The 27203-nt window shown below is 41.3% G+C and overlaps 1 protein-coding gene across 1 annotated transcript in view; it reads left to right on the forward strand.

Moving 5' to 3' along the window:
- The first annotated feature begins 523 nt into the window (after nucleotides 1-523).
- The window catches only part of CTNNAL1 (catenin alpha like 1), a 52293-nt gene continuing 25613 nt past the window's right edge, over nucleotides 524-27203 (forward strand). Inside the window, exons 1-7 of the mRNA XM_054584560.1 lie at nucleotides 524-781; nucleotides 14422-14611; nucleotides 17906-18093; nucleotides 19788-19907; nucleotides 21986-22075; nucleotides 23118-23288; nucleotides 26442-26642. Coding sequence (XP_054440535.1) covers nucleotides 641-781; nucleotides 14422-14611; nucleotides 17906-18093; nucleotides 19788-19907; nucleotides 21986-22075; nucleotides 23118-23288; nucleotides 26442-26642 — 1101 coding nt within the window. The 5' untranslated portion in view covers nucleotides 524-640. The remainder of the gene's footprint in view (nucleotides 782-14421; nucleotides 14612-17905; nucleotides 18094-19787; nucleotides 19908-21985; nucleotides 22076-23117; nucleotides 23289-26441; nucleotides 26643-27203) is intronic.

Raw genomic sequence — 27203 nt, forward strand, 5'->3', positions numbered from 1 at the left:
GCTTAACTTTCAATTCAGCTCCAAGTATTTTTGAGAAAGTCGAAATAGGAGTGTCATCGAGGGGAAATGAACCTCGCGAGCACTATTCCCATCGGAATTCCCGGCTCAAGAGTAACAGCCCCTCTTTACAGTCTTGACTCTAGTTCTGCTCTGTTAGTTTCAATTCAGCGCAGCCTCTAGAAATTGTCACTGAATCGGAGTTAGGATGAGTCATTCTATACGGAGGACAGGAAGCTTTGCTGGGGGCGGTTGTCCTTGTCGTGGTAAGAGGCCACGTGGCCGTGGGAGGCCCTCAAGTGTCTTGTTTATTCCAGTAGGTTGAGACGTGCGTGGAACCCACCGAAGAGTGGTCTCAAAAGAGGCGGGGCGGGGCCAGTAGGCGGGGCAGTGCGGGGGCGGGTCCGAGGTAGAGGCGGGGCTGGAGAGCCGACCCTAGACGAAAGGGCTTGGGGGCGAAGCAGGGGCGGGGCTCGGCGTCGGCGGCAGAGCAGTCTGGGGGCGGGGCCGCTCCAGGGGCGGGCCCGGTTGGAGGCGGGGCCTCGGGCGGCGCGGGTGCCCTGCCGCCGCCGCGGGAGGGCTGGCTGGCAGGCGGTGGGCCCGCAGTAGCGCGGCGTCCGGGCTGCGCGACGGGCGGATAGCCATGGCTGCCTCTCCGGGCCCCGCCGGCGTTGGCGGCGCCCGGGCAGTGCAAGGCTCCGGCCTGTCCGGCTTCACCTTCGACTCAGGACTTGAGATCAAAACTCGCTCGGTGGAGCAGACGTTGCTCCCGCTGGTTTCTCAGGTAAAGTGGCTCCCAGCGCGGCCCCTCGTCTCTGGCCGCGGCCGGTGATGGCGGCGGTGCTTGCACTGCGGGGCCGGGCCGGAGGCAGCCGTTGCCCCACATTCAGCACCCTCTTTACAGTGTGGGTGTTGGACCGCCTGTCTGGGCTTGGGGACCCACCTCGGCGGAGGCTGCGGGAGTCGGGACCCTCGAAAATCCGGAGGGGAGGCCCAGTGGGCTGAGCGGCAGGGGAGGTTGAGGGGCGCGGATTCCACTGCGACCTGTGTGCCTGGCCGGCAGGTGCGCGGCCGGGCCTGTCCCACAGGACAGGCTTCGGGGCTGTGGCTCGGGAGATCTTGGCTCAGCGAGGCCCCGTCGGAGGGTGGGCGGCCGAGCCCAGCTTCCCCAAAGCAGAGAGGACCCCTGCGGGGGCCCCGCTGGCCCATAAGGGATCCTGCTCGTCGCCACTCTTGAACCCCCCGTCGGCTTACGTTTGCTTCCCCAGTCCAAACCCAGACTGGTGGCCACTCCGGCTGGGACATTCCTACCCGCCTCCAAGTCCAGCGTGCTCTCCCCGAGGCCTTTGTCCCTTTTCCCTGCGTGCGTGCGTGCCTGTGTGTGTGTATGTGTGTGTGTCGGCTCGCCCGGCTCCCATTCACCCCGGGCCACCCTGCCCCTTCCCCCCCTAACCTGCCTGCTCCCCCCAGTCGGCTTTTGTCCAGCCTCAGAAAAGTGAAGGGCTGTCTGATCGCTAATCCGGATACACATCTCTTTGGTTAATCCCATCTGGGATGTATGCTTTATTGCATTTGTTGGTCCTAACAGAAGTCTGGAGTCAGCTCATTGACGCGCTTAGTTTGAGAGAAGTTTTTGTTACCGCGAGCCGAGTTAACGCAGCCCGAGGGCTCGAATTCCTCACCTACCTCTGCGGTCGTGTGCCAAGTACGGCAGGGAGTGAAGAATTCTGTGCCTTTGGGAGCGCGTTGGCGTTGTGTGACTCACAAGTAGATTGCAACGTCTTGGTGACTCACACTAGCATTGCCAAAATTTTAGAGGGGGAAGGAATCTTAAAGATTATCTGACTCTAAATTTAAAAAAGAAAAATCTTTCTTAAAGCATCCTCGACACCTGGTCGCCAGTCCCTTGTTTAAATATATCCAGTGATGGGGAGCCTGGAGCTAGTCCATAAATTTTTAATACTTGAAAACGCCTGTCACATATGTCCCTGTTAAGATCCCTGTTAGGCTGATTAAATGAACAGCTCCATTATCTTCAACTGTGTTCATTTTAGCCTGGCTAACCGAACAGTGAGGAGTACACCTGACAAGCCCCCTCTCCCACCCCTTCCGTGTCTGATAGAAGCACTGACGGTGGAAAGGATTGGTAGGGTCAGTTAGGATGTCTGCATGCACAGCCTCCCCGACACCCCAAAAGAATGCCACCACCACCGTGACCACCAATACAGCCACAGCGCAAAAGGAGAAATACTGGAGTAGTTTTAAGAGACAGAGATAAAAGAGTGGTGGAGTTCCAGTTGACAGTATTTTATTCACTTATTTAACCGTGACTGTACACTAGGCCATGTTCTAAGCACCTTGTAAAAATTAACTCATTTAATTCTCATAACAATGCTGTGAGGTTGATTCTCCTTACATGGATGAGGAAGCTGAGAAATAGTGAGGTTATGTAACTTTTCATGGGACTGAACTACAAATGTCAAACTGGGATTTGAACCCAGGCAGCCTGGCTCCAGAGTCTGTGCTCTAAGCTGCCCCATATGCTGTGTCCTTTCTAGAAATTAGAAGCAGTGATGAGGTCAGCTAGTAGTAGGTACAGAGAAGAGAGTCTCCATGGGAAAAACAAGCTGGAAGGTTGCTGTAATCTGAAGAAGTGGTAACTTTTCACAGTATCACTGCTCACAATGTATCAGTCCTATAGCTCTGCATTGTGTAATTCTGGGGTAAAAGAGGGTGGCGAAAGTAGGAGAGTGGAGGAGGAATGCAGAAGTCACTGCTGCAAGTTAACTAGAGGTCAGTGCTAAAAGGGGGAAATGCCACTTCTTTTCCTTCCCTATGAAAGACTCCTTCAAGCTCATAGTTAAGGTTCTGCATCCCACGTCAGTATCGTTAGCCTGACACTGTAACTGATGATCCTGATGATAGACAGTACTCAACAAGAAAGAGTTAAATTATGCTTAAAATTTTTTAAAAAATGTATAAAGCACGGCCGGAATACTGTTAACAAAGCAGGAAAGTGTGGAGTACAATTATGAATGATTTTTAAGTTTCAGTGAATGTTAGCGGACTAAAATTGCAGCTCTCTCAAAAACCCATACCCAGGAGTCTCCTTTTCTAACGATGCTGCATTATTATCCAACTCATGCTTCATAACATTATCTACAAGAATATTTTAATCATTTTAAGAAAGGATTTGTTGTGTGCTTATTAGTTGCCGCTTTTTGAGGGTCTTGTATTCTAGTTGAGAGACAGAATATGTACAGAACAGCACATGCCAAGTTTCAAATGAACATTATTGATAGTCAGTGCTCGAAGAGCTCAGAGAAGCCATGGATGCATGAGGAACAGTGCTGTAGAGGAGACAGAGTCTTCAGGTGAATAAGGGGACTAGCATTGTACAGTTTGGTGAGCTTCTATCGGATGCCATCTAACTTCTCTGACCCTCCAAGTAAAAAGGTCTGGGTTACTGGCCTTATTCTAGAAATGCAAGGTTGAGTCAATATTAGACAACTGTGTGCAGCTTTCTGTATTCACATATTAGAAAAGATGTTTTTTCCAATAGATGCAGAAAAATGATTCAATTAAATTCAACTCCTAATCATGATAAAAAGTACTTACTCAACCACTAGCAGAAGAAAACTTCCTTAACCTAATAAAGTATATCTGCAGAAAACCTGCAGTTAACATCATAACAGCAAGTCAAAATTAAAACAAACATTTTCTTTAAAACCAGAAACAAGACAAGGATGCCTGCTGTCACAGCTCTGACCAGCGCCGTCTGGGAAATCCTAACCAGCACAAGAGGACAAGGAGAAGTGAAAGGCGTAAACATAGGAAAGAAAAGAAAATCAAAACTCTCATTGTGATATAATTATCTACATAGAAAACTCAAGAATTAACAAAAAATTATAAAAATTAGAAGGTTTAGTCTGTTCATCAAATATAGGATACTGAAGTCAACTACATTTCTTTACATTAATAACACAGAAAAATAAAGTTAAAAAATATTGGTTAGAATAAAAATGAGTTTCCTAGGAATACATGTATAGCAAAACTGATGTCAAACTTTGTGGAGAAAATTTTGAAATTTTATGGAACCCAAAGTAGGTTTAAATAAATGGGAGAGGAGCACTGTTTAGATGAATTGCTATTATAGGCACATTAGTTTTCCTTATTAATTATATATTTAATACAATTCCACTGAAAATTTCAACAAGATGTTTAAAGGAAGAATTTCATAAAGGTAATGCTAAAATTTATATGAAAGAGTAAAGAGCCAAGAATAGCCAGAAAAGAAGCAAGGTGGGTGGATTTACTCTACCAGACTTCAAAACTTATGAAACTATAGCAAATTAAGGCAGTGTGGGTGTAAGACTAGAGATGGACAAATACACTAGTAAAACAGAACAGAGAACCTAGAAACAGGTCCACACGTACACATGGAAACTTAATAAATCACAGAGTTGGCACTGCTGATCAGTGAGCAAAAGAAGACTTTTTTTAAAAAAATTGGGTCTTGGACAATTGGTTATCTAAATAAAAGCACATGAGGGTGGATCCATACCCCCGAAGAGAAACTCCTGTGTGTGTGTGTGTGTGTGTGTGTGTGTGTGTGTGTAAGAGACATGCATTAATTTTTATCATTATTGCTTTTTTTTAACTTCTAATGGCCCCAAACTGGAAACAACCCAAATGTCTTTTAACAGTAGGATGTTTAAATAAACTGTGCTATATTTATACAATGAGGTACTATACAGCAGTGAAATGAATGAACCACAGGTATAATTATCAATGAGTGAATCTCAAAAACATAGTGCTGAATGAAAAAAAAAATGAAAGGTTCAAAACCAGGCAAAACAAAACCGTAGGTCATGTAGGGGTATAACTAATGTGCAGTAGTTATATGGGACTGATGAGGACAAAATCGGGATGGTGGTTTCTTTCTTGGAGAGGGAGGGGTGATACAGAAAGGGAGGGGCCCACGGGGCACAGGGGTCATCAGGGGCGCTGGCGCCTTCTCTCGGGCTTGGTGGCGGCTGCTTGCGTACACCTTCTCTTCATTCCTTTACACTGTATGTGTATATGTTATACACACTCATTTGTTGTATGTTTTCTAACTTAGACATTTCTTTTTTTAAAGCTCTGGGCTAAGTCCCAAACATATTTTCTGCAGCACAGCTCCCCACCTTCTTTAATAATCACTTTATTCTTCCTGTCAAAACTCCCACTCCCAGTCTTAAAATGTTTTTATGCACAGAAGGGAGGAGGGGGGATCTGCCACACAGCTCCACCCTGGTGTGGAATGTTATTCTGCCACCCACTAGTCTTTTCCTGTCTGTGATAGATTTACTTCATTCACCAGTGTACAGATCCTTTACATTTCTGAGCGGCTCACCCATCTCACCATTTCTCTCTGCAATGTCCTGGAAGCTTTTCAGGACTCTTGTCTCACTAAACTGGAGATAAATAGAGTACACATGGGGCCATCTTTGCCCATTTGTGTATGTGAATATATATATGTTTTTAATTGCAAAGATAAAACACACAACCCTGGCTAGGTGGCTCATTTGGTTGGAGCATCATCCTGTACACCAGAAAGGTTGTAGGTTCGATTCCTGGTCAGGGCACATACCTAGGTTGTGGGTTCAGTACCCAGTTGGGGCATCTCCAGGAGGCAACTGATGTTTCTCTTTCGCTTTCTCTCTACCCCATTCCTTCTCTTCCTTTCTCCCTCCCTTCCCCCCTCTCTTTCTCTAAAATGAATAAGCATGTCCTTGGGTGAGGAGTAAAATAAGAAATGAAAAATAAAAAGATAAAGCACACAAAATTCAAACAATAAAATAGTGTATAAAGTACGTGAAAGTGCCCTTCCTTCTGTCTCTTAAAGTGTCCCATGGTTTGGTGTGGCTTCTTTCATATTGGTTTCTATAGCTCATTAGCCAGATTTTTATATCTAGTAATTTTAAGCTTTAAGGGGTTACGTGAAATCCATAGGCGATAGATTAGGGAGGTGGGAGAAAGCAAAGCAGGTAATCTCTGAGATTAGATAAAAAGCCAGTCAGGGAGATATATACTTCATTTACATTGGTGAGTACAGGACAGTTAACATTTACAGCACAGAGAGAAGAAGGTGTGTGGGGAACAAGTAACAAACAGTGTGGCCTGTGCTTGGTCCTGCGGTTGTGCCTTCGTGGGGTCTGGAAAAGATTCCTCTGGCATTCCAGAGGCATGTTACCCTGCATGCCCAAAGACGACAGGCAGTTTCAGAGAGGAAGACTGACCTTTGTGAAGGATGCTTACCTGCCTAGGATATGACTACCCACCACGACCCCCTTTCAGTTAGGACTTTTTACATTCAGACCATCCCATGTGGTTACATTCAGTCTCTGCTTTTGTGAGGCCTGCGCTGCGGGCCTCCCCTGGGCTTGTCAGGTTTAGCATGTGGCCCCTTTCTTGTCCACATGAGCTAAGCCCAGAGACAAATGTCTCTGTTCTGGGCTGGCTTCCTTATTCGTTAGGTCCCAGGGAATTAAAGCTTTGTTCTTTCACCTGGGCTACTGCCAGTTTTGTTTTGTTTTTTTCCTCCTCCTAGCCTTTACTTAATTTCTTGCCTCCCTACAAAATAAGTAAGGAAGAGAATCCTTTTCAATCCAGAGATTGCTGTCCATTGTTCTAGAAAATCAGAATCAGATCCCAAACATGAGGAAAGAACAGAGATTCTGGAAGTTTAAACAGCATGACATCTAACAATTACGTAGTACTTACTACACACCAAACACTCTTCTAAGTACTTTATTTACATTTACTAATTTATTCCCCACAGTGACCTGAGGAAATGGGTACTTATATCATTCCTGTTTTTACAGGGGAGGACACTAAGTCACAGAAAGGTGAGATGACTTGCCATATGGCAGAGCCCGAATTCAGACCCAGGCAAAGTGACACCAGAGATCATGCTCTTAAGTGCAAGGATATACTTTGCTAGAGATTAGTACTTCTTGACACCCTTTGTGAGAAGGTATCAAGTAAACCCCAGTTCTTATTCTTTTCTTCCACAGCAGAGTTCTTCAGTGTATCAGATTCTCTTTCTTCCCCCATGGGATGCCTTCTCTGCCCTCTTTTTTGGTTCATTTAGGCATTCTGAAGACCAGGGTCAGGGCAGCTCCAGGTTGGGACTCCTGATATAATATGCCTCCTACCTTGCAGAATAATAGCTAAAATATTATCTGGCACATTATATAATTTACAAGGCGCTTTCACCGGCCCTCTTTCTCTTGATCCTTAATACAATCCTGGGAGGAAAGAGGGAATGTAGTGATTAAGGCTGTAGACAACTTATTGGCTCTGTGACCTTGTCTTCAAGTTTTAGGTTCTTTATATGTAAAATGAGGGTGATAATAGGGTCTACCCCTTAGAGATATAACCATTAAATAAATTAAAACATGTAAAACATGCGAAATATGCCTGCTACTGTTGGGCTCAATGTTAAATGCTACATGATGAGGAAATTGAAATTTGATCTGAATTTTGTAAAACTGTGTTTAAGTATGTGTATGTGTAAAACAAGACTGAAAGAATTATCCCCAAATGCTCACAGGGTAGTGGAATTATGGGTGATTATTTTCTTTAGGCTTTCCTAATTTTCCCATCTTTTCTTTTTTAAACAACATGTATAGTTTTTGAAATGCCTTTTTTAAAAGTTTGAACATAATTTAATGATATAAGTAGAACTTTTAATATGGAATTTTGTAAATTTGACTTGGCTCCTCTATCAGTCAATTTTAGAGGCATACCTGTATTTGGATTCAACATTTGCTGGACTAGTTGGAGTAAGAGGAAGACAGCCCCGCCTAATTATGCCCTGGGGGCGATGCTTGCAGTGAAAGCAAAATGTGTGTTCCAGAAATGAACAATAGTATTTTAGAATAATTGCAGGACCTCTTCTTTATGATTGAATTTTTAAAGCTTTATGGAAATAAAGGGTTTAACAAACATAGCTTGCACCCTTTACTATAGAGTCTCTTCCAAGGTTGTCCTTCGGAATAATCAATGATGATCAAGCCCTCTTTTCTCCAGGCGCTATGAAGAGTTCCCTAGTCTATCAGATGTGGAGAAGAACTAAGCTGGTGCTGTAGGATTCATATTTGTTCCCCTCATTCCCAGCAGCATGACCCACAGTCATCCTCAAAATTCAACCTTAGCAGCTCCACTTTCACATGATAACTTATTTAGATAATACTCTATTTTAAAGAAAGTGTTCTGCAACCCTTCAGAAAACAAACAAACAAACAAACAAAAACTTAGATGATTGAAAACCTCCACTAAAGGAAAGAATACTTGGTGGGCTTTGGTGTCAGACAGACCTGGGTTCACATTCTAAACTAGGCCACTTAGCTTGTATGAGCGAGTGTTTGATTTCATTCAGCCTCTGTTTTTTTTTTTTATCTTTAACAATACCTAAGGATTAAATAAGAGACCTGTTTATAATATATAGGGTGCTTACTGTAAACTGGGTGCTTTGTTAAACATAATATACGTGGATCATTTCATTTAATCCTCTTATCAATGTCAAAAGGCAGAGAAGGCCGTATGGCTAAGTGGTTAAGGGGCTAGGCTCCAGGCTCAAGATACCTGGAGTCGGGATATCTCCTTGATGTCCAGTTTCCACCTGCTTCATTGGGATTTTGTGAAACATTATAGGGTAGTATTTCTTTTTGCTTTGTGTGTGTGTGTGCTTTGTTGTTATAGCATAGTATTTAAAAGTATGGCCTTTACCATCTTTATTGCCTGATATAAAAGCCAGATGAGGACATTACAAAGAAAGAAAACTATAGGCCAATATCTCTGATGAATATAGGGAAAATAAATATCAACAAAATACTAGCAAATCAAATTCAATAGCACATTAAAAGGAGCATTCACCATGATCAAGTGGGATTCATCTCTGGGATGCAAGAATGGTTCAACATATGAAAATCAATAAATGTGATACACTACATTAATAGAATGAAAGGGAAAAAAGCATATGATCATCACAGTAGATGCAGAAAAGGCATTTGACACAATTTAACATCTTTTCATGATGAAAATTCTCAACAAATTGGGTGTAGCGGGACCATATGTCAACATAATAAAGGCCATATATTGCAACACAATAAGCCTACTGCTAACATCATGTTTAATGGTGAAAAAAGTTGAAAGATTTCCCTCTAAGATCAGGAACAAGACAAGAGTGCCCATTCTTACTGCACCTATTCAACATAGTACTGGAAGTCTTAGCCATATACCTATCAGGCAATAAAAGCAAATAAAAGGCATTCAAATAGGAAAGGATGAAGTAAAATAATCTCTATTTGCAGATCACGTGATTTTATATGTAGAATATTCTAGAGATTCCACCAAAAAACTTAAAACTAAGAAACAAATTTAGCAAAGTTGCAGGATTAAAAAAATCAACATACAATCATCTATAATTAAAACTAAAAATTAAAAAATAGAAAATAAAGGTAGCATGCTATCCCCTGTTCAACATTCTTCTTGGGTTATATAGTATTGGAAAGAAACTAGACTTTTGGTAGTGAGCATGCAAGAGAGTATACAGATATCAAATTATAATATTGAGTACCTAAAATTTATATAATGTTATTAACCAATGTTACCTCAATAAATTTAATTTTTTAAAAGTCAATATGCATAAATCAGTTGTGTTTTTATATGCTAACAACAGCATACCTGAAAAAGAAATAAAGAAAACCATTCTAGATACAACAGCATCAAAAACAATAAAATACTTAGGAATTAATTTAACCAAGGAGGTGAAAGATTTATATAACAAAAACTCTAAAACTTTGATGAAAGAATTTGAAGAAGATACAAATAAATGGATAGATATCTCATGTTCATGGATCAGAAGAATTAATTTTATTAAAATGTCCATATTACCCAAAGCCATCTATAGATGCTAGGCAACCTCTTTCAAAATTTCAATGTCATTTTATAGAAAAACAACCTTAAAATTTGTATCAACTCACAAATGACTACAACTAGCCAAAACGATCTTGAGAAAGAAGAGCAGATCTGGAGGCATCACATGTCCTGATTCCACACTATACTACATGGTAATTAAAATAGTATGGTACTGGCATAAAAGTAGCCACTTAGTCCAATGGAACAGAATTGAGAGCCCAGAAATAAACCCATACATACACAGTCAACTATTATTTTGACAGGGGAGCCAAGGACACTTAATGGGGAAAGAAGAGTTTCTCCAATAAATGGGGTTGTGAAAACCGGTTAATCACAGGCAAAAATCTTACAGCTCTCACAAAAGTTAACTTGAAGTGGATTAAAGACTGAAGTGTCGTACATAAAACTGTAAACCTCCTAGAAGAATATATAGGGATAAATCTCTTTGACATTGGTCTTGGCAATGTTGTATATGACACCAAAAATACAAGTAACAAAAGCTAAAATGAACAAGTGGGATAACATCAAACTAAAAAGCTTCTGCACAGCAAATTAAATCAGCCACAGAATGAAAAGAAAATCTACAGAACAGAAGGAGATATTTGCAAACCATGTATCTGATAAAGGGGTCAATACCCAAAATATACATAAGGAACACATACAGCTTAATAGCAAAACAAACAACCTGATGTAAAAATGGGCAGGGAAATTGAATACACATTTTTAAAAAGAAGACATACAAAAATGGCCAACAGATATATGAAAAGGTACTAAACATCATTAATCATCAGGGAAGTGCAAATTAAAACCACAATGAGATGTCATTTTGCACCTATTCTAGCAGGTGAGATAACAAAGTGTTGGTGAGGATGTGGAAAAAAGGGAACCCTTGTGCACTGATGGTGGGACTGGAAATTGGTCCAGTCACTGTGCAAAACAGTATGGAGGTTCCTCAAAAAAAAAAAAAGAAAGAAAGAAAGAAAAAGAAATATTGAATACCATATGATCCAGTAATCCCACTTCTGAGTATATATCCAAAAGAAATAAAATCAAGATCTTGAAGAGATAGCCTGTGCTCCCATGTTTATTGCAGCATTATTCCCAATAGCCAATCTGTGAAAACCAGCTAAGAGCCCCTGTGTGGGTGAATGGATAAAGAAGATGTGGTATATATATATACAATGGAATATTATTCATCCTTGAGAAAGAAGGAAATCTTGCCATTCGCAACAACATGGCTGGGACTTGAGGACAGTGTGTTAGAGTGAAATGTCAGACCAAAAAGGCAAATACCATTTGATCTCACTTTTATGTGGAAACCAAAAAAGCCAAGCAAAAGGATATAGTATTATTGTTGCCAAGGGCTCGGTGGTGGGGGAAATGAAGAGATGTTGGTCAAAGGATATAAATTTCCAGTTATAAAATGAGTAAGTTCTGGGGATCTAATGTACAGCATGGTGACTGTAGTTAAAAATACTCTATTACACACTTGAAAGTCATTAAGACAGTAGATCTTAAATGTTCCCACCACACACATGCTTACACACACATTGCATGAGGTGATGGAGTTGTTAATTAACTCTATTGCGGTCATCATTTGCAGTATATTGTGGAAGGCTTTGCAATATACACATGTATCAAATCATCGCATTGTATACAAACTTATACAATGTCATATGTTAATTATATCTCAGTAAAGCTTGAGAAAAAGTATGGCCTCAGAGTCAAATTATCTGACTGAATCTTGGCTTTACTGCTTAATATCTGTGATATCTTAAAAACACATCTTTTAATGTCAGTTTCCTTTCCTGTAAAAAGGGGATAATGTAGTGTCTAGGTCCTAACATTATTGTGAAGATTAAAATAGATTACTTATGCAAAACACTTTTTTTTGTGCCTGCCACACAAGGATGTTAATGTTTTGTCAATGTATGCTTTTTCTCATGCCACAAATTTGGAGGCCTTTGACTACACTAATCTAATTCATGAAGCAAGTCATATACAGGGTCCAGCACAAACAACGCCCCTTTTTTAATTACAAAATCTTTTACTACAAAATCATAGGTATTCTGTAACATAACAATATCACACTCAAACACACCATATGACATTTTAGGTGAAATGTTCAAATTAAAACTATAGATCATTACACCCATATTATTACCCTACCAACGACACTCAAGCAGGCATTGCTTCTGCCAGACCCTGTATATTCAAGACATTCTCCAAATAGTCCATTTTCTTCCATCTTGACTATTGCCTCCTGGTTTCAAGCCAATGTGACCTTTTACCTGGATTATTGCAACAGCTTTCTAACTGGTCCCCCTGTTCCCACTTGTGCCATTTCAGCAATCCACTCTTCCCCTAGAAGAGAATGTTCGTGTTAAAAACATACATTCGGGGTCACATTAGTTATTACTGCAGCAAAATAAATGGCCCCCAAACTAATGGTTTAAATCAACCAACATTTCTTCTCTTGGTTTCTATGAGTGTCAGGAATTTGGGAGTGGCTCGCCGGGGTGGTTCCAGACCACTCGTGTGTGTTGGTCAGAGGCCTCGGTGCCCGGTTACAGCAGCCCCTGCACCAGGCTGGTCAGTCGCCTTCCCGACATGACCACCGGCTTTCCCTGGAAGCAAGTAATCTCAGAGAAGGATGGGAATCGAAGTGTCATTAAAAAGTGACCTACTGCTTTCAAAAGTAACATACTGTCCCTTCTGCTTTCTGCGGTTCTAAGTTCAGCCCATACTTGAGAGAGGACTGAGACTCCACCTCTCGAAAGGTGAAATAGCAAAGAATCTGTGGAGACACTTCAAAACCACTAGAGAGTTTATAATTTTCCTCCTTAAAAACCCTCCAGTGACTTTCTATCACGCAATAAAATACGACTCTTTACTCCAATGTGCAGCCTTAAGAGCTGGGCCATACCTACCTGTTGGATGTCAGTTTTATATTTGCCCTCTGGCCCACCGTTCTTTAACCACTTCTGGACTTACCTCATTCCTTAGGTGATCCCCTTTTTCTAAACAATGATTTCTTCTCCTTAGAATGCTTTATCCCCTCGATATTTGCCAGCCTGGCTATTTGATATCATTTAGGTTTCAGCTTACACATCATTTTCTCCTGAAGGAAGAGCAGCTACAAGTAGCTACACATACTTTCTATAACATTATCCTATTTTAATATTTTTGCATAGCACGTATATTAAAAAAATTTTGTTGAGCTATCTATGTGATTCTTGTATCTTCCCAGACACTAGAAGGTGAGCTCCATGAAAGCGTGGGCCTTTCTCATTAACTGCTGAGTTCCGTCATTACTCAGAATTTTACTTGGCATATGATAGCTGCACAACAAATACATTTTATATGATTCAATTATTATTACTATTGTTCTACTAGACTGTTAGCCAAATGGAGGCAGCATTGTAGTGTTTACTGATGCATCCTCAGAATGTGGCATCTAGGAAATAATCAAAATTTGAACAACAATATTATAGGTGAGGAAATTTAGAGAGATCCAATTTCCGTAGGTCATTTAGCTAGTAACGGCAGGGCCACGGCTCACAGCCAGGCCTCCCTGATTCTGAGCTATTAATGCCCTAGCATGTAAAGTGCCTGGCACACGATTATTGCTCAGAGAGGGATTCCTTCCCTCTTCTCTTAATTCTCTGTCTCGTCTTTGTTAATACATTTATAGAAGTCATTTCAGAGTTATGCTCAGTGGACATGTACTATTTGGGATCTATATTCTCTATGCAACATGCTTGAAATAATTTTAGATGTTGGCAGGGTTCATGTGCTAATTTTGTAAGACCTCTTGAAGATTTATCTTTGTTTCAACCAGCTCATCGCCTTTTGTATTTTATTTCAGGGGCTGGAAGCAGGTGTCCAGACTCTTGGCATTTCATTTATTTTGAGTGTACAGTAAAACTCAGGGAAGCACAAAACATAGATTATAATGGTCATTCTCAGTACCTGTTTAATTCAGTAAACATGTATGGCACACATACCATTTTGTACAAGCTGTGAACTAGGCAGTGGAGTGGGATGCAAGGTGAAGATACTGCCTATACCTTCATGGCAGCTCAAGTTATAGCAGAGGACTCTAGACCTGAAGTGCTTTGATTTTCTGTGGATTTTTTGATTGTAGTGATCTAGCCTCTGCTACTTTTCTCCTGTCTTATTAAAGATTTGTTAAACTATCTGGAGGGTTTCTGAAAGTGTATGCCCCAGGTATCTGCCCTCTCATAAACTTGGGATTGTTATTAATGGAAACGTTGTCCTGAGGAGGGATGCAGGATGCTTTCCTGGTTGCCTCTGGGTTGAAGCACTGAACTATCAATTTAGTCTATTAGCCTAGTCTGGTACACCAGGCTTAATTTACTTGGCCTTTGTGATTTAGCTTAAAAAAAAGTTATTGAAGTAAAATTTAAACAAGTTGCTGTTATATTCTATTTTTAGATTACCACACTTATCAATCATAAAGATAATACCAAAAAGTCTGATAAAACTCTGCAAGCAATTCAGCGCGTAGGACAAGCCGTCAACTTGGCAGTCGGAAGATTTGTTAAAGTAGGGGAAGCAATAGCCAATGAAAACTGGGATTTGAAAGAAGAAATAAACATTGCCTGTATTGAAGCTAAGCAAGCAGGTATGTGGGTATTGATATCGAAGCCTGTTTATAGCTATTTTATTGCTTTGGATATGATGATAAATTATTGTCTTATTTTGCATAAAGATGTGCACTGTGATTTAGCCTTATGATTACAGATGCCTGGGACATTAAAGGCCTGCATTAGCTTCTAAGACTATCGAAATTCTCTTGGCTCAAGTCCTAAATCTGAAACATTGAACTCTTTCACTGGGCAGGGTAGTAGACTACCACCGTCAGCCACTGAAATGTGGGAGAGAGAGGAGTGTGAGGTGTGGACTCCACCTTTGAGGAGCATATGAGCCTACTTGTCACCATGCATGAAATGGAAATAAAAATTAACATGTGCCTGTATCCTACAGCAGACAAACCATAGTTATTTGAAAGTTCATGATGTCTCACAAATTATCCATAGCTGGTAGCTGAGGAGCCTGAGAGAACCTGGGGTGTTTGGTAGATTCAGCTTTATTGAAGTATTGTTTATTCATTTATTTTTTCATGAATATGTGCCAGGCATTTTTCTAGGCCATAGGGATATAGCTGTGTACAAATTAGTCAAAAGCCTGCCCTCATGGAGCTTGGATTCTATCCAATAAGGGAGACCTACTTCCATCCAGTGAGTGAGACCATAAACAAATGAGTAAGTACATACATAATGTCAGGTAGTGGTAGTTATCATGGAGAAAATGACAAAGCAGCGTAAGGGTTAGGAAACCAATGGAAGTATATTTTAGAGAGGGTAGATGCCATCGACACTTCAGGCTGGATAATTGCTTGTGGATAATTTTTTGTTGGGGGCAGGAACTTTCCTGTGCACTCTAGACTGTTAAGCAGAATCCCTAGTGTCTACCTCTTAGATCCCAGTAGCTCCTCTCTTCCCCCATTGTGACAATCCACAATGTCTTTCAGACAGATGTCCTTTGCAGGGTCAAAATGGCTCCCAGTTGCGAACTACTGAGATAGGCGGTCAGGAAGTCTGTCTAAGAAAGTAACATTGGAGCAGAGGCTGTGGTGAAATGGGAGCCCAGCTATGTGGATATCTGGGGGAAGGGCATGCCTGGCAAAGAGAAGAGTAAAACCAGGTATGACCATCTAGGCAAAGATAGGAACTTTGGATGGTGTTCTAAGTGTAACAGGGGGGGCTAGTGGGAGGTTCGGAGTAGGGTGGTGACATAACCACATTTATATTTTAAAGGATGGCTGGTGGCTCCTGTATGGAGAACAGGTGTTAGGAGGCCTGAGGGTGAGGTCAGAAAGACCAGTGAAGAGGCTGTTGCCCTTGGCTCAGGTGATAGATCACGGCGACTTGGACCAGGTGATAGCATTTGAGGTGGTGAAAAGAGGTTGCATTTGGCTGTATTGTCATTGTGATGCTGATAGTTTCCTTGTGGGATGCGATGAAAGAGGAGTCAGGGTTTGAGTGTGAACAGCTGGGTAAATGACGGTGCTGTTCGCTGCCACAGGCGACTCTGAGCGAGGAGCAGGTGTTTCTGGAGAGCCATGGGGGCAAGGGAGTGGGTGAGATAAGGCCCAGCTGACGCGGAGAGGCCAACCAGATTACACACGGTTCTGTGTGTTACATGAATGACTTTGGGTATCATTCTGTAGGTGGCAGTTTGAGGACTTTGGAGCCAGATGAAAGACATAGAGCTTTGTGTTCGAAATCTTTCTGGTAGCGTGGAGGAAATGAACAAATGCGGGCTGATTGAGAGAGAGTTGAGACGGAAGACCGGGACCATAATATGGAAGCTCTTACAGGCAAGGCCATGTCACCGTGATATACAGAGCAGGCATGGTACACAGACTACTCCCTCAGGTGGTTAAACAGCTAGAACTCGGTTATTAACTGAAGGAAAGGGAGGATTCTGGTTTGACTCCTGGATTTCTAGCCATTCACAGGGTAGAGAATACATTGTATGTGGAGGATGGGGGAGTGGCCCATATTCTATTTATATTGTCTACATATTTAAAAGGATTTGAAGTAGCTTATAAACAAAGATATATGTTCAATAAACCTATTAAAATAGGAGATGAAAATAAACCAGAAACTTCAGCCAACACTGTTATTCTAATTATGCATGAAATTTATGTTTGTACTTCCTGAAAGGCAAGACAGAAATGTGGGAAAGAAAGGGTTATATAATCCTCACGGTTGAAAGGAAACAAAGCTGCTTGTCAAGAGGAGAGCAACTTTTTTTTCTGCCACTAAATTATTGTGTGGGCACTTACACAAAAGCCATTGCATAATGCAATGGACAATTTAATAGAAAATGTAGAGATGATCTTCATATTGCTATTTCTTACAGCAACCCTTAATTAAAGCAAGAGTAGAGTCTTCTAATGAAGGGTATTCTGAGTCCCGCTCACCTTAGTGGCTTTGTAGTGTGTCACTGTGCTCAGTGTAGGGTGAGGAAAGAGACATGGTACCCTGACCCAAGTAGACTGTGGTTGGTACTCTGAAAGTACTATAAGCCTAGGCAACCCCATATATGAGTCTTAGGAAGCCACCTGATGTCATGGGCTCCACATCCTGTCTCTTCTCATCTGAAGTGTCCTTTCCCATCTTGAGAACTGCCTCTTACAGACACTCAGGTAAGAGTATGAGAATGGTGCCTCCTACAGTTGGATAATGTGGAAGCTCTATTTTCTCTTAAGATGTACAAATATAAGACTTAAATCACTTCTGAGATGTTTGTAGCCCACTCATCCCATAGTAATCATTTTCTCCTCCGGACCTTTAGTATTTTTTGAGGGAAATGGTATAAAATAGTGATAAACAACTGGATCTTTGGAGTTAGAATGCCTGTATTTTAGTCCCAACTCTTCCACTTGCTGGCAGTGTGATACTGGGCAAGCCAGTAAACTTTTTAAACCTCAGTTTTCTCACCTATATAATAGGGACAATAATAGTGTTTATAGAAGTGTTTTGTTATGATGCATATATGCATTTGGCCCATAGAAAATACTCAATAAATAGTAGTCGTTGTTATAATTATTATTTTTTACTTTTCTTTCCCTGTGTTAAACTCTTGCCGTGTGTTTTCACTTTTTACTTGGCTACTAGTCAAGTTTTATATTTTATGTGGGAGCTCAATAAATATTTGTATTTGGCTGACTTTGGGTTTTACGTTAAGGTCCAACACAAGCTAGTTACACATAAATTAAAAGTGACAACCATGAAGCCAAGCTTCTACCCATCATGCACATGACCCACAAGGTTAGAGAGGAGTCTGGATTTTAATTTAAGTGTGCCTTATTCCCAACTGGACATTTCTCCCTTGACTTTCTTTTTAGGAGAAACAATTGCAGCGCTTACAGATGTAAGCAACTTGAATCATGCAGAATCTGGTGGCCAGATCACAATTTTTACAGACAAAACAGGAGTTATAAAGGCTGCAAGATTACTTCTTTCTTCAGTGACAAAAGTGTTGCTGCTGGCAGACCGCGTGGTCATTAAGCAGATAATAACATCAAGAAACAAGGTACTTCCTTTCTGGTGTTTCTATACTGGGTCTTTCAGGGTTGCTTGAAAAGTTGGTTTGTTGTTTTGGGTTTTTTTTTTTTGGTTAATTGTAGGTAATTTGTCAATGCTTGTCTATTTTAATTGTTTAATTAACAATTTAATTCTGTAATTATTGTTTAATTATAACTCTAATTGTCTATAACTTGAAAGTGGTATTTCTTCTATACCTGTTAATTCCTAATTGATATGTGTACTGGGACTAAACTTTTTCTTAGAAAACTTATTATCTACTCATTGAGGCTTATTGTTGAAAGACTTCTCTGTATACAAATCTGGAAGAAAAGCTGAACATCATGACAATGCATGTAGTAGAAACCTAACTGATAAAAATGCTGAATTCCTCAGTGCCTTTTTTCCAAGTCACAGAGTAACAGCTGATAAGCTTAAGAAAATATTCAGTTTCCTGAAGCCACATCTATCTACACTATGAAATTTCTCTATGCAAAGTCCCTAAATATTACTGAATGATTACAAAACTTAGAGAATAGATTTAAATTCTTCCAGTGTCTCAGATAATGGTGTTCCTTGATCATCCCGGAAGCCAGGGTGTATAGAATCACTTCTTCCCTGGGTAATTCACTAGGCAAGGAGGAGGGCTATCAGCCAAGGAAAGGATGGTCCCCATAGGGTCTGGGGACAAAGCTACCCGGTGAGTGTTGCGTTAACCACAAGTGTAAGTTTAAAGGGAAAAAGAAATTGGAGAGGGGAATGGATTGGGCAGTGCCGGAGGAATAAAAATAACCCCCCTGTCTTTGAAAGACAGAGGTTCTGCTCAGTGGTGGTGTGGCAATCAATCGCCTTATCTGTGCTAGTCGCCTGCACTTCCTGAGCTGCCAGGGCAGATTAACACGCCAAACATCCATCATATCCTCATTAAAAATAAGTAAACACAGGATATCTGTGTTTTCTTTACCTATCTGGGTCTGACTAAAACTAATCCAGTAGTGTTATTTTAGAGAAAAGCATTTGAAACTGTGTTTCACATCTATTTACTTTATTTCTCATTTGAAGAATACACAGGACATTTTCTGTTGCCTCTACTGTAGATTCTTGCTCCCTCTTCACCCCTGGCTGCCCAAAGCTTCTTGGCAATTACTTTATTTAACACAGACTATTCCTGACCGAGCCACACTGTTTTCCTGTTCTTGAAGTTCCCAAGCCTCCCTTTCCACTCCTCTCTCTGCAGATACATTCCCTCCCCTGTCCTGAGGAGAACGGGGTTTCCCAGTTCTGGTTAACTGAACCGTAAAGCTTCTGTGGACCGTCTCTTATGCTCACTCCCTTGCTCATCCTCTGAAGATTTAGTTACGTTGGTCCTACCCATTCTCACCTTCTCCAGAATTTGCTACATAAGTGATTTCTTCTCTTGCATATTTTCTTGTATATATTCTCCTGTACATTAGTCATTTCTTTAGCTTTTTCCTTTTCATTCTCAAGTCATTCCAAGTCTCTCCATCCTAAAAGCAAATCATCCCCTCGATGATTCCAACCTTTGAATCTGCTTCTGCTTCTGCTGCCTGACTTCTTCTCAGACTCCTCCCTCTCAGCTTTCCCCTCAAATTGAAAATTTCTCTTTTTAACTCTCTCTGCGTAGCCTTGACATCTCAGTCTCTTTCACATCTACACCAGATACTAAAATACTCTGTTTTGCAGGTTCTTGCAACTATGGAAAGACTGGAGAAAGTGAATAGCTTTCAAGAGTTTGTCCAAATATTCAGTCAATTTGGAAATGAAATGGTGGAGTTTGCACATCTAACTGGAGACAGACAAAATGTATGTGTTTACCACATTTTAAAGTTTTCAAATACATGCACATTTCTCCTGTGCACATATAACAGTTATTTGTTCCCATCTCACACACTGGGAAGGTCATACTTGCCTTCAAGGCCCAACTCAAGTACTTCCTCTTTTGTGAAACTTTCCATTTGACTCTTTGACCAGGGCTCAGACAATAACTAAGTCATATGTAGTCTTAACAGTATTTTGCTGTATGTCTGTTATTATTCTTTCTGTAATGTTTATGTATTATTCTGTTATTACAGCTTTCTGTAATTATTCTACATTAGATTAATAGTAATAACCCAAGCCATGATTTATTTGCATTGACTGTGTGTTAGGCACTTAACGCCCATGACCACCTTTAATTCTCAGAACATCCCTATAGAGTAGGTCTTGTCATTGCTATTTCATGCGTGAGGAAACTGGACCTGAGAGGATAATAAACTTCTTCAAGGTCATGCTTCTAGCAGATCAAACTCAGGCCTATAGATTCTAAGGCCTATAGTTTTCAAACTGAACTGTGATATTAGTTCTTTATTGATCTCTTTCCCGATTCACACTTACCAGTTCTGAAACTGAGGAGGGTAGAAGACCATATTATATCCAGGATTGACTTTTCCTTGCTGGGGTCTTTGTACCTGAATCTATCTTGTCAGCAAGTTGAATACATAATAATTGACTTTTTCTTGGGGTGCTTTGGTATAGTCCCATTGGCTCTAGTCTGGGCTGTGAACGTTCCTGGTTGCAGCTGGAGTTGGAAGATGGATTTTGGCCCGGAAAGTGGCAGACTAGACCCTGATGCCTCACTTAGTGCTTCTGGGACCACCTGGGGTTTATGGAAGCCTCTGTTTTGTCCTGTGAACCAGCCCCGTAAGGGATTGAGATGCCACCTTTTCCATCACTGGCCATCACCATACAATATATGCTATCGTATGAGGCTTACAGGAGTTACATATGGCAAACACACTTAGTGCATTGTCAGCTAGACCCATAGATTCTTTTGCAAAACGTCCTGTTCAGCATGTCAAAGACAAAGGGGAAATTTGAAATGATTTTGACTTTTGGTTTTGTTAAATACTCATGATGGATGATATTCCTCTGTAGGACACAGTCCTTTGGGATGTGACCTTGTGAACTGAATTAACTTCTGGTTTATGGGCAGTTCCTTTTCCTTTAAAGAAAGCTATATTGGGATGCAACTGAATGAGAGTGATATGATAGGGATAACTTTGACTCTACTATAAACATTTACTAAAACAAATAAAAGCCAAATCATTCTCAAACTTTAGGTCTCAGAAAGCCTAAAAATTTTATTGTCTGGCCTTTTATTGAAAATACATGCTGACCTCTGATTTAGTTGGTCATAACCAAATTGTTAGGAGGAGTATTTGGTTCTAGATTTGCTGAGCAACACTCAGCACTGCTGTGATAGCGCACATGCCATCAAGGGCTCAATGAGGAAGGACTGAAAGAAAAAAGTTCAAAATACAGTTCTTGCTTCAGAGTTCATTACTAGTTGGGAGAGATTATATATCTATGAAACATCTTAAAAACATTTCAGAGCAGCGTGTTGGTTAAATTTAGGACGAACAAACCTTGTGTTGACATGAGTAAGTACTTAGATGGAATTAATTAGACATGGTCCCTGAAAGAGTTGACTTTAAGTGTCTATTCTGAAGGAAATAATAGCCCATAGATGCTCAATAAATGAATCACATTCATTTAAGAAAAGCATAAGGAGATGATTTATGGTTAGGAGTGAGGTGTGTCCTCATGGCACGAGATGTCAGGTGTGGCAGGCGACCAGAGCGTGAGCCAGGTGGCAGCCTCTCCCTTGGTCTCAGTCCCTGGCTCTGGCGCCCTTCATAAGGGCAGCTGTTTTGCTCCACTCTATCCTGTTCATGTATTTAGGTGACATTTTGTAAAACTTTATTCTGTTTCTTTTCACTTTGTCACTTTTTAAATCCTGTTACTTAATTGTTGAGTATTGTCGTTGTTGAATAAATGATTTTTCAAGAAATTGTATTGTTCACATGATCCTAGACTGCTCGGTGATTCTATTTCCTTTTTAGGATCTGAAAGATGAAAAGAAAAAGGCAAAAATGGCAGCAGCTAGGGCAGTGCTTGAAAAGTGTACAATGATGCTTCTCACAGCTTCAAAGGTAAGAAAATGTTTTGTCTTACTGTGTTGTAAATTAACTAGAGAACCTGATGAAGTACATCTAATTTAAATATTTTACATTTTTTAAAAGATCAGAGTGATAAGTTGGAATATAGGCTCTCCTAGTTTGAATCTCAGTTATTTTTTAGTAAGAACGCTAACTTTCTTCCCCGGTTCCAAATAGCAATTAACCCATGAGTCATCTTTGCTTGAGCACCTAAGCAGAAGATGGTATATTAGGTGCAGGGAATAGAGGCCTGTCCCATATGGTCACTGCCTGCGGGTTTTGCCAGTCTCCTTGGGGAGCCAGCACACGTACCTCTAGCACAGGCTAGGCAAGTTAGAATCTGTTAAGTAACAGTGGCGTATTAAGTCAGCCCTTAGCTTGTTTATTCTGTAAATTCATATCTCTAATCCCTTATCCTACTTTAAACACCGCTGTCAGTCAAGAGCTTGTGATTCCAAACAGCAGTTGGCCAGCAAATGGGTACAATTCAAGAATGAACTAGTAAACATCTTGTTAGAATTGCTCTTTCTGCTCAGAATATTTACTCTGCTGGGATCACTAAAGCCACAAAAACATATCTCACTGGAGCCCACGTGGAAGCCTCTGTTTGTGTCTAAGCCCTTGAGTAGTTTTTCATTTACATCACTTTTAAAAACTCCAAGATACAGCCACAGTCATGTATCATCTGTTCATTTTTCCTCATTCTTTTGTAGTTCCTGCACCTGTAAGGCAACATTTAAAAATATTTCTAATCATGCTAAAGATAAGATACAGGGTTTTTTTCCAAAAATTTTAAGTAAACTGATTACTGAAGTATAAAGATACAGCTTTGCACTCTGCCTTTTTCACTTAACCTTGCTATCGCTTTTTACTCGTCCTGCTTCCACGTGTAGTGAGGAGAAGCAGCTGGGTGAGCCAGGGACCCGGGAGATTTTGGTAAAGAACCATTTTTATTAGCATGACGTGTTCTCTGTAAGATTTTGTGTGTTAGGATATGGATCAAATCTTAAAATAAAAAGCTTCAATTGTTTTGAAGACGTGTCTCAGGCATCCCAACTGTGAATCGGCCCATAAAAACAAAGAGGGAGTATTTGACCGAATGAAAGTGGCACTGGATAAGGTAATCGAGATTGTGACTGACTGCAAACCCAAGGGAGAGACTGACATTGCATCACTCAGTATTTTTACTGGAATTAAAGAATTCAAGGTAAGAATAAAGGGAGTATATTTTGATTTTTTTCTTTCCATTTTAAAGGAGCATCGCTACAGGTGATAGCTTTATTTCTGTGTAATATTTTAGAATAGATGCTTTACAAAAGCCATGACTCCCTTTAAAAAATGCCACGAGGTACAAATTTAATAATCAGTAACATCTGGCTTAGTGGGGTATGTCCAAGGAACACTGGCCTTGGGTTAGAGTAGCTACTCTGGCCCTGGTTAGCTGTATGGTTTGGCTGTAGCCTCCTGCCACCTGCTTAGAAGTGTGTTCCTAACCAAGTCTCTGGAGCAGTGCTATACCATCCATGGACAATGACAGACAGCAAATCATTTCTGCCGTAATTCCTGCTCTTCCCTGTGTTATAGAATTCATATTTTGAGACAGTAGCAGTAATAGTATTTAGTATAATTGAAATTTTAAAATGAAAAATGATACATGCTAACATTTCTTGAGCACTTGCTCCGTGCTAGCCCTGTTTTGAGTTCTTTAAGTGTAGGTATATGTCTAGTTCTCACAAGAACTATTGTTATTATCCCCGCATTAGACTGTTGAAGAGACTGAAAAACAGAGATTAAGTATCCTTGCAGCTAGGAAGTGCCAGAGTTGGGATTTGAAGTTGGCAAGTCTGACTCTAGAATTCCCCATCGTTTGAGGGCCGAACTTCTTATCAGAAATCAGAGAGATGGTGAAGCTGCTCCCTGGGTAGGAGCCACATCTGAATCAAGAGGGCCCTGGGAAATCATCCAGCACAACCCCTCGTCAACAGAGGCAAAAACTAGGGCCCCAAGAAGTTATCTAAGATGACTAAGGGTTATCACCTTTCAATAGGCAGGGCTGTGACAGAGATGGCGTTGTTTTCATCTACTGCATTTTGACTTTTCAGGCTGATTGTTCTGTAATTTAGTTGAAATTCTGGTTTGGTTCTGGGAGGAGCTGAGTGTGACCTTCACCTACGCTGTTACCATCTTGGATCCTCCACTTTGACTTTTAATTGTGTGAAGGGCCAAGTAGGAAACAAGGGGTAAAAGAACCCCTTGTTCTTGTTAGGGACTATGCTTTTAATAATATTATTTAATCTCTAACTTCCTTTTTAGGTGGATATTATTATGCCCACTTTTTTTATTAGGTTTTTTTTGTTATTCTGTTACAGTTGTCCCAGTTTTTCCCCCTTTGCCCGCCTCCACCCATCCCCCCCCCCGCTCCCACAGTCAGTGCCCACACTGATGTCCCTGTCTGTGCGTCATTCGTACGTGTTCTTTAACTAGACCCTCCCCCTCCTTTCTCCCATTATCCCCCTCTTGCCTCCCCTCCAGTCACTGTCAGTCTGTTCCACATATTTGAGGAAAAAAGCTAGTAAGTGATGGAGACCTTTAAAACCAGGACTTTTTAATCCCAATGTCCATGACCTTCCAGCTCATACCCCTGAGTCTGCCTACATGCTGTACAATACTCACAAGAACTGTTGTTATTAATAGTTCTGCCATAAATCCCCCCGAGGGGAAAGAAGCTGCAAGGAGGGACCATTCTCTTAGAGTTTTTATGACTGAAAGGCATCTTAGAGATTATTTTTCTAATCCCCTCTTTCTTATGAAGGCTGAGGGGAGAGATGTGTTGTCAAAGATCAAAAACAAGTAGGGTTAGAGCCAGGTCTTTTGCTCCTTAACGCTGCATTTCTGGCCAGGTTAACTCGGGGCAGCACCATACCTGTGGCCAATGGCTCTAGCTGCTGACCCTGTCATCGTCAGGCATTTTGAAGGGCAGAGCTATCGTGAATAGACTCAGTCTCACTACCCGTGGTTCTGTTTTTGGCATCTTGACTTTTTTTGGATAGAGAGTATAATCTGTAGAGGAAAATACTTTTACTGTATCTGGTACTGTGAACGTATGGACAAATCTTCTGAAACCCTAAAAATGAATGGCCTTCAAAAAAATAACTGTCCTAAATTACTGTTTAAAAACGCATCCATGTTCTTTCGAAGAGAAAAAGAAAAAACCTTAACGTAAATGATGCAGTCAGCATAGCTGATGTTTATGTTGCAATTCTGTTCAAATTCTCAAATTCGCAGACCCTCATTGTCAACTCCATACCTCACTAATACCCATGTTCTTTCCCAGCTTAAAAAAAAAAAATCCTGTCTACATATGATGAAATGACACTGGAGACAGCTCGGGCCAGGAGGACAAGGGGCAGCAAGCAGCCCCTATGGCCTCTTGATTTTCATAAACCTTAATATTTGCATGGGTCATACGAAGGATTAACTTGACATAGTCTTTGTGAAGGGACTAAAACACTATAAGCCACTCTTCTCAGCACCTTCATTGTGACCAGTCGTGATCATCCCCTCTTGTTGCCTCCTGACCCGAGTTGTTTCTGTGATATATTTCATGGGCTAGAGGTTACATAAGGTTGAAGTGGCATAGCGTATCTTAGAAAACTGAGAGAGGACGATTGTCCCAGTAAACACGTGTCTGTCACATATTGAAGGCACTCTAAGCACTGGGTGGCTGAAGTGAAAGTGGGGGGTAGGGGATAAGACAGACTATCAAAGAGGTATATAAAGATAGGCCCTAGAGGGTGTTGTGTTATACAATAGAAGTTTGGGCTTGATTTTTAGATGGTGAGGAGCCAATTAGAGGGAGGTGGCAATATCATAAGCTTTACCTTTTAAGAAAGATTATATAGGCTTCCCGGTAGAGGATATTTTGGTGTGGGAGGTGCTGTTGGCCGCGTACCCTCCACCCTCCACACCCTTCCTCTGGGCTCAGTACACAATCATATTTGGGTGTAACATTTTCTAGGGCTTTGCCTCAGCATTTTCTCAAATGCAGATCCTTTACCTGGAGGCTGGTTCATTTTCTCCACCTGTTGCTACATGATAATGTTCTTTCTGCCTTCATACTCACTGATTTTATGGGAATTAACAGCTATTGGAATGAGGCTCTACATGGCCATTGGTGACTCCAGAGCCACGTGTCCTCCTGGGTTAGTGGAGAATATAGTCTGCGGTGGAGGCTGTATTTCTCCTGAGCCCACAGCCAGGGAAAGAAATTGCTAGTGTCTTCCTGGGCACTGCTGGAAAGTACAGTCCCTGTTCGTTAGGTGGGAACACTCATGTGGATGTGTGTCTGTTTTATTCTCAGATGAATATTGAAACTCTTCGGGAGAATCTTTATTTTCAGTCCAAAGAGAGTCTTTCTGCAACATTGGAAGCCATCTTGGAGCGTACAGAGGACTTCACGGATTCTGCGTATACCAGCCATGAACATAGAGAGCGCATCCTGGAACTGTCAGCTCAAGCGAGGAGGGAACTGCAGCCATTGATTTCTGTGTGGATTCAGGCTGTAAGAATCTCTTTTCATCCAAGTAAATTTTATGTAGTAGCTCTTTCCTTAAGTTTTGAGAGATGTGGAAGCAAATGCAATCACCAGGAATATGAACGTGGTCCAGAGGAAGACCAGGGTGTCTCATTGCTTGTCTCCCTCCTACTTGGCCCTCAAAGGACTTAGCATTTCTAGGCCTGTTTCTCATCCTGGCCACTCTGGATTCTGTGCCCCTGTCATCTACTAGTTCACCCTGTGGTCCCTACTCTTCCACCAAACTCACCTCTGGAACATTCCTCCCCAAAATGCTTCCTTGGAGTGAAGAGCAGAGGAGGAGACCCCTATCTCCGGGTTCTGGGGGCCTGAGTCTTACCGCTGGAGCCATTCACATGTGCACAGCTCTTAACTCTGAGGACAGCTTGGTTTACAGACACAGCGGTTTAGGAAACATTGGGGTCTAGATGCAACAAAGACGAGGGTGGGTCCAGCTGGCGGGGGAAGGATTTTTCACTCTTGAACAGATTCCTGGTCTGAGAGTGGTGGGCAGCCTTGACCTAAAGGACCTTAAAGAGGCTGCTGGTA

This window comes from Pteronotus mesoamericanus, unplaced genomic scaffold (genome assembly GCF_021234165.1).
Source record: "Pteronotus mesoamericanus isolate MK-2021 breed Mesoamerican mustached bat unplaced genomic scaffold, CSHL_Meso_final contig_78, whole genome shotgun sequence".
Classification (NCBI taxonomy): Eukaryota; Metazoa; Chordata; class Mammalia; order Chiroptera; family Mormoopidae; genus Pteronotus; species Pteronotus mesoamericanus.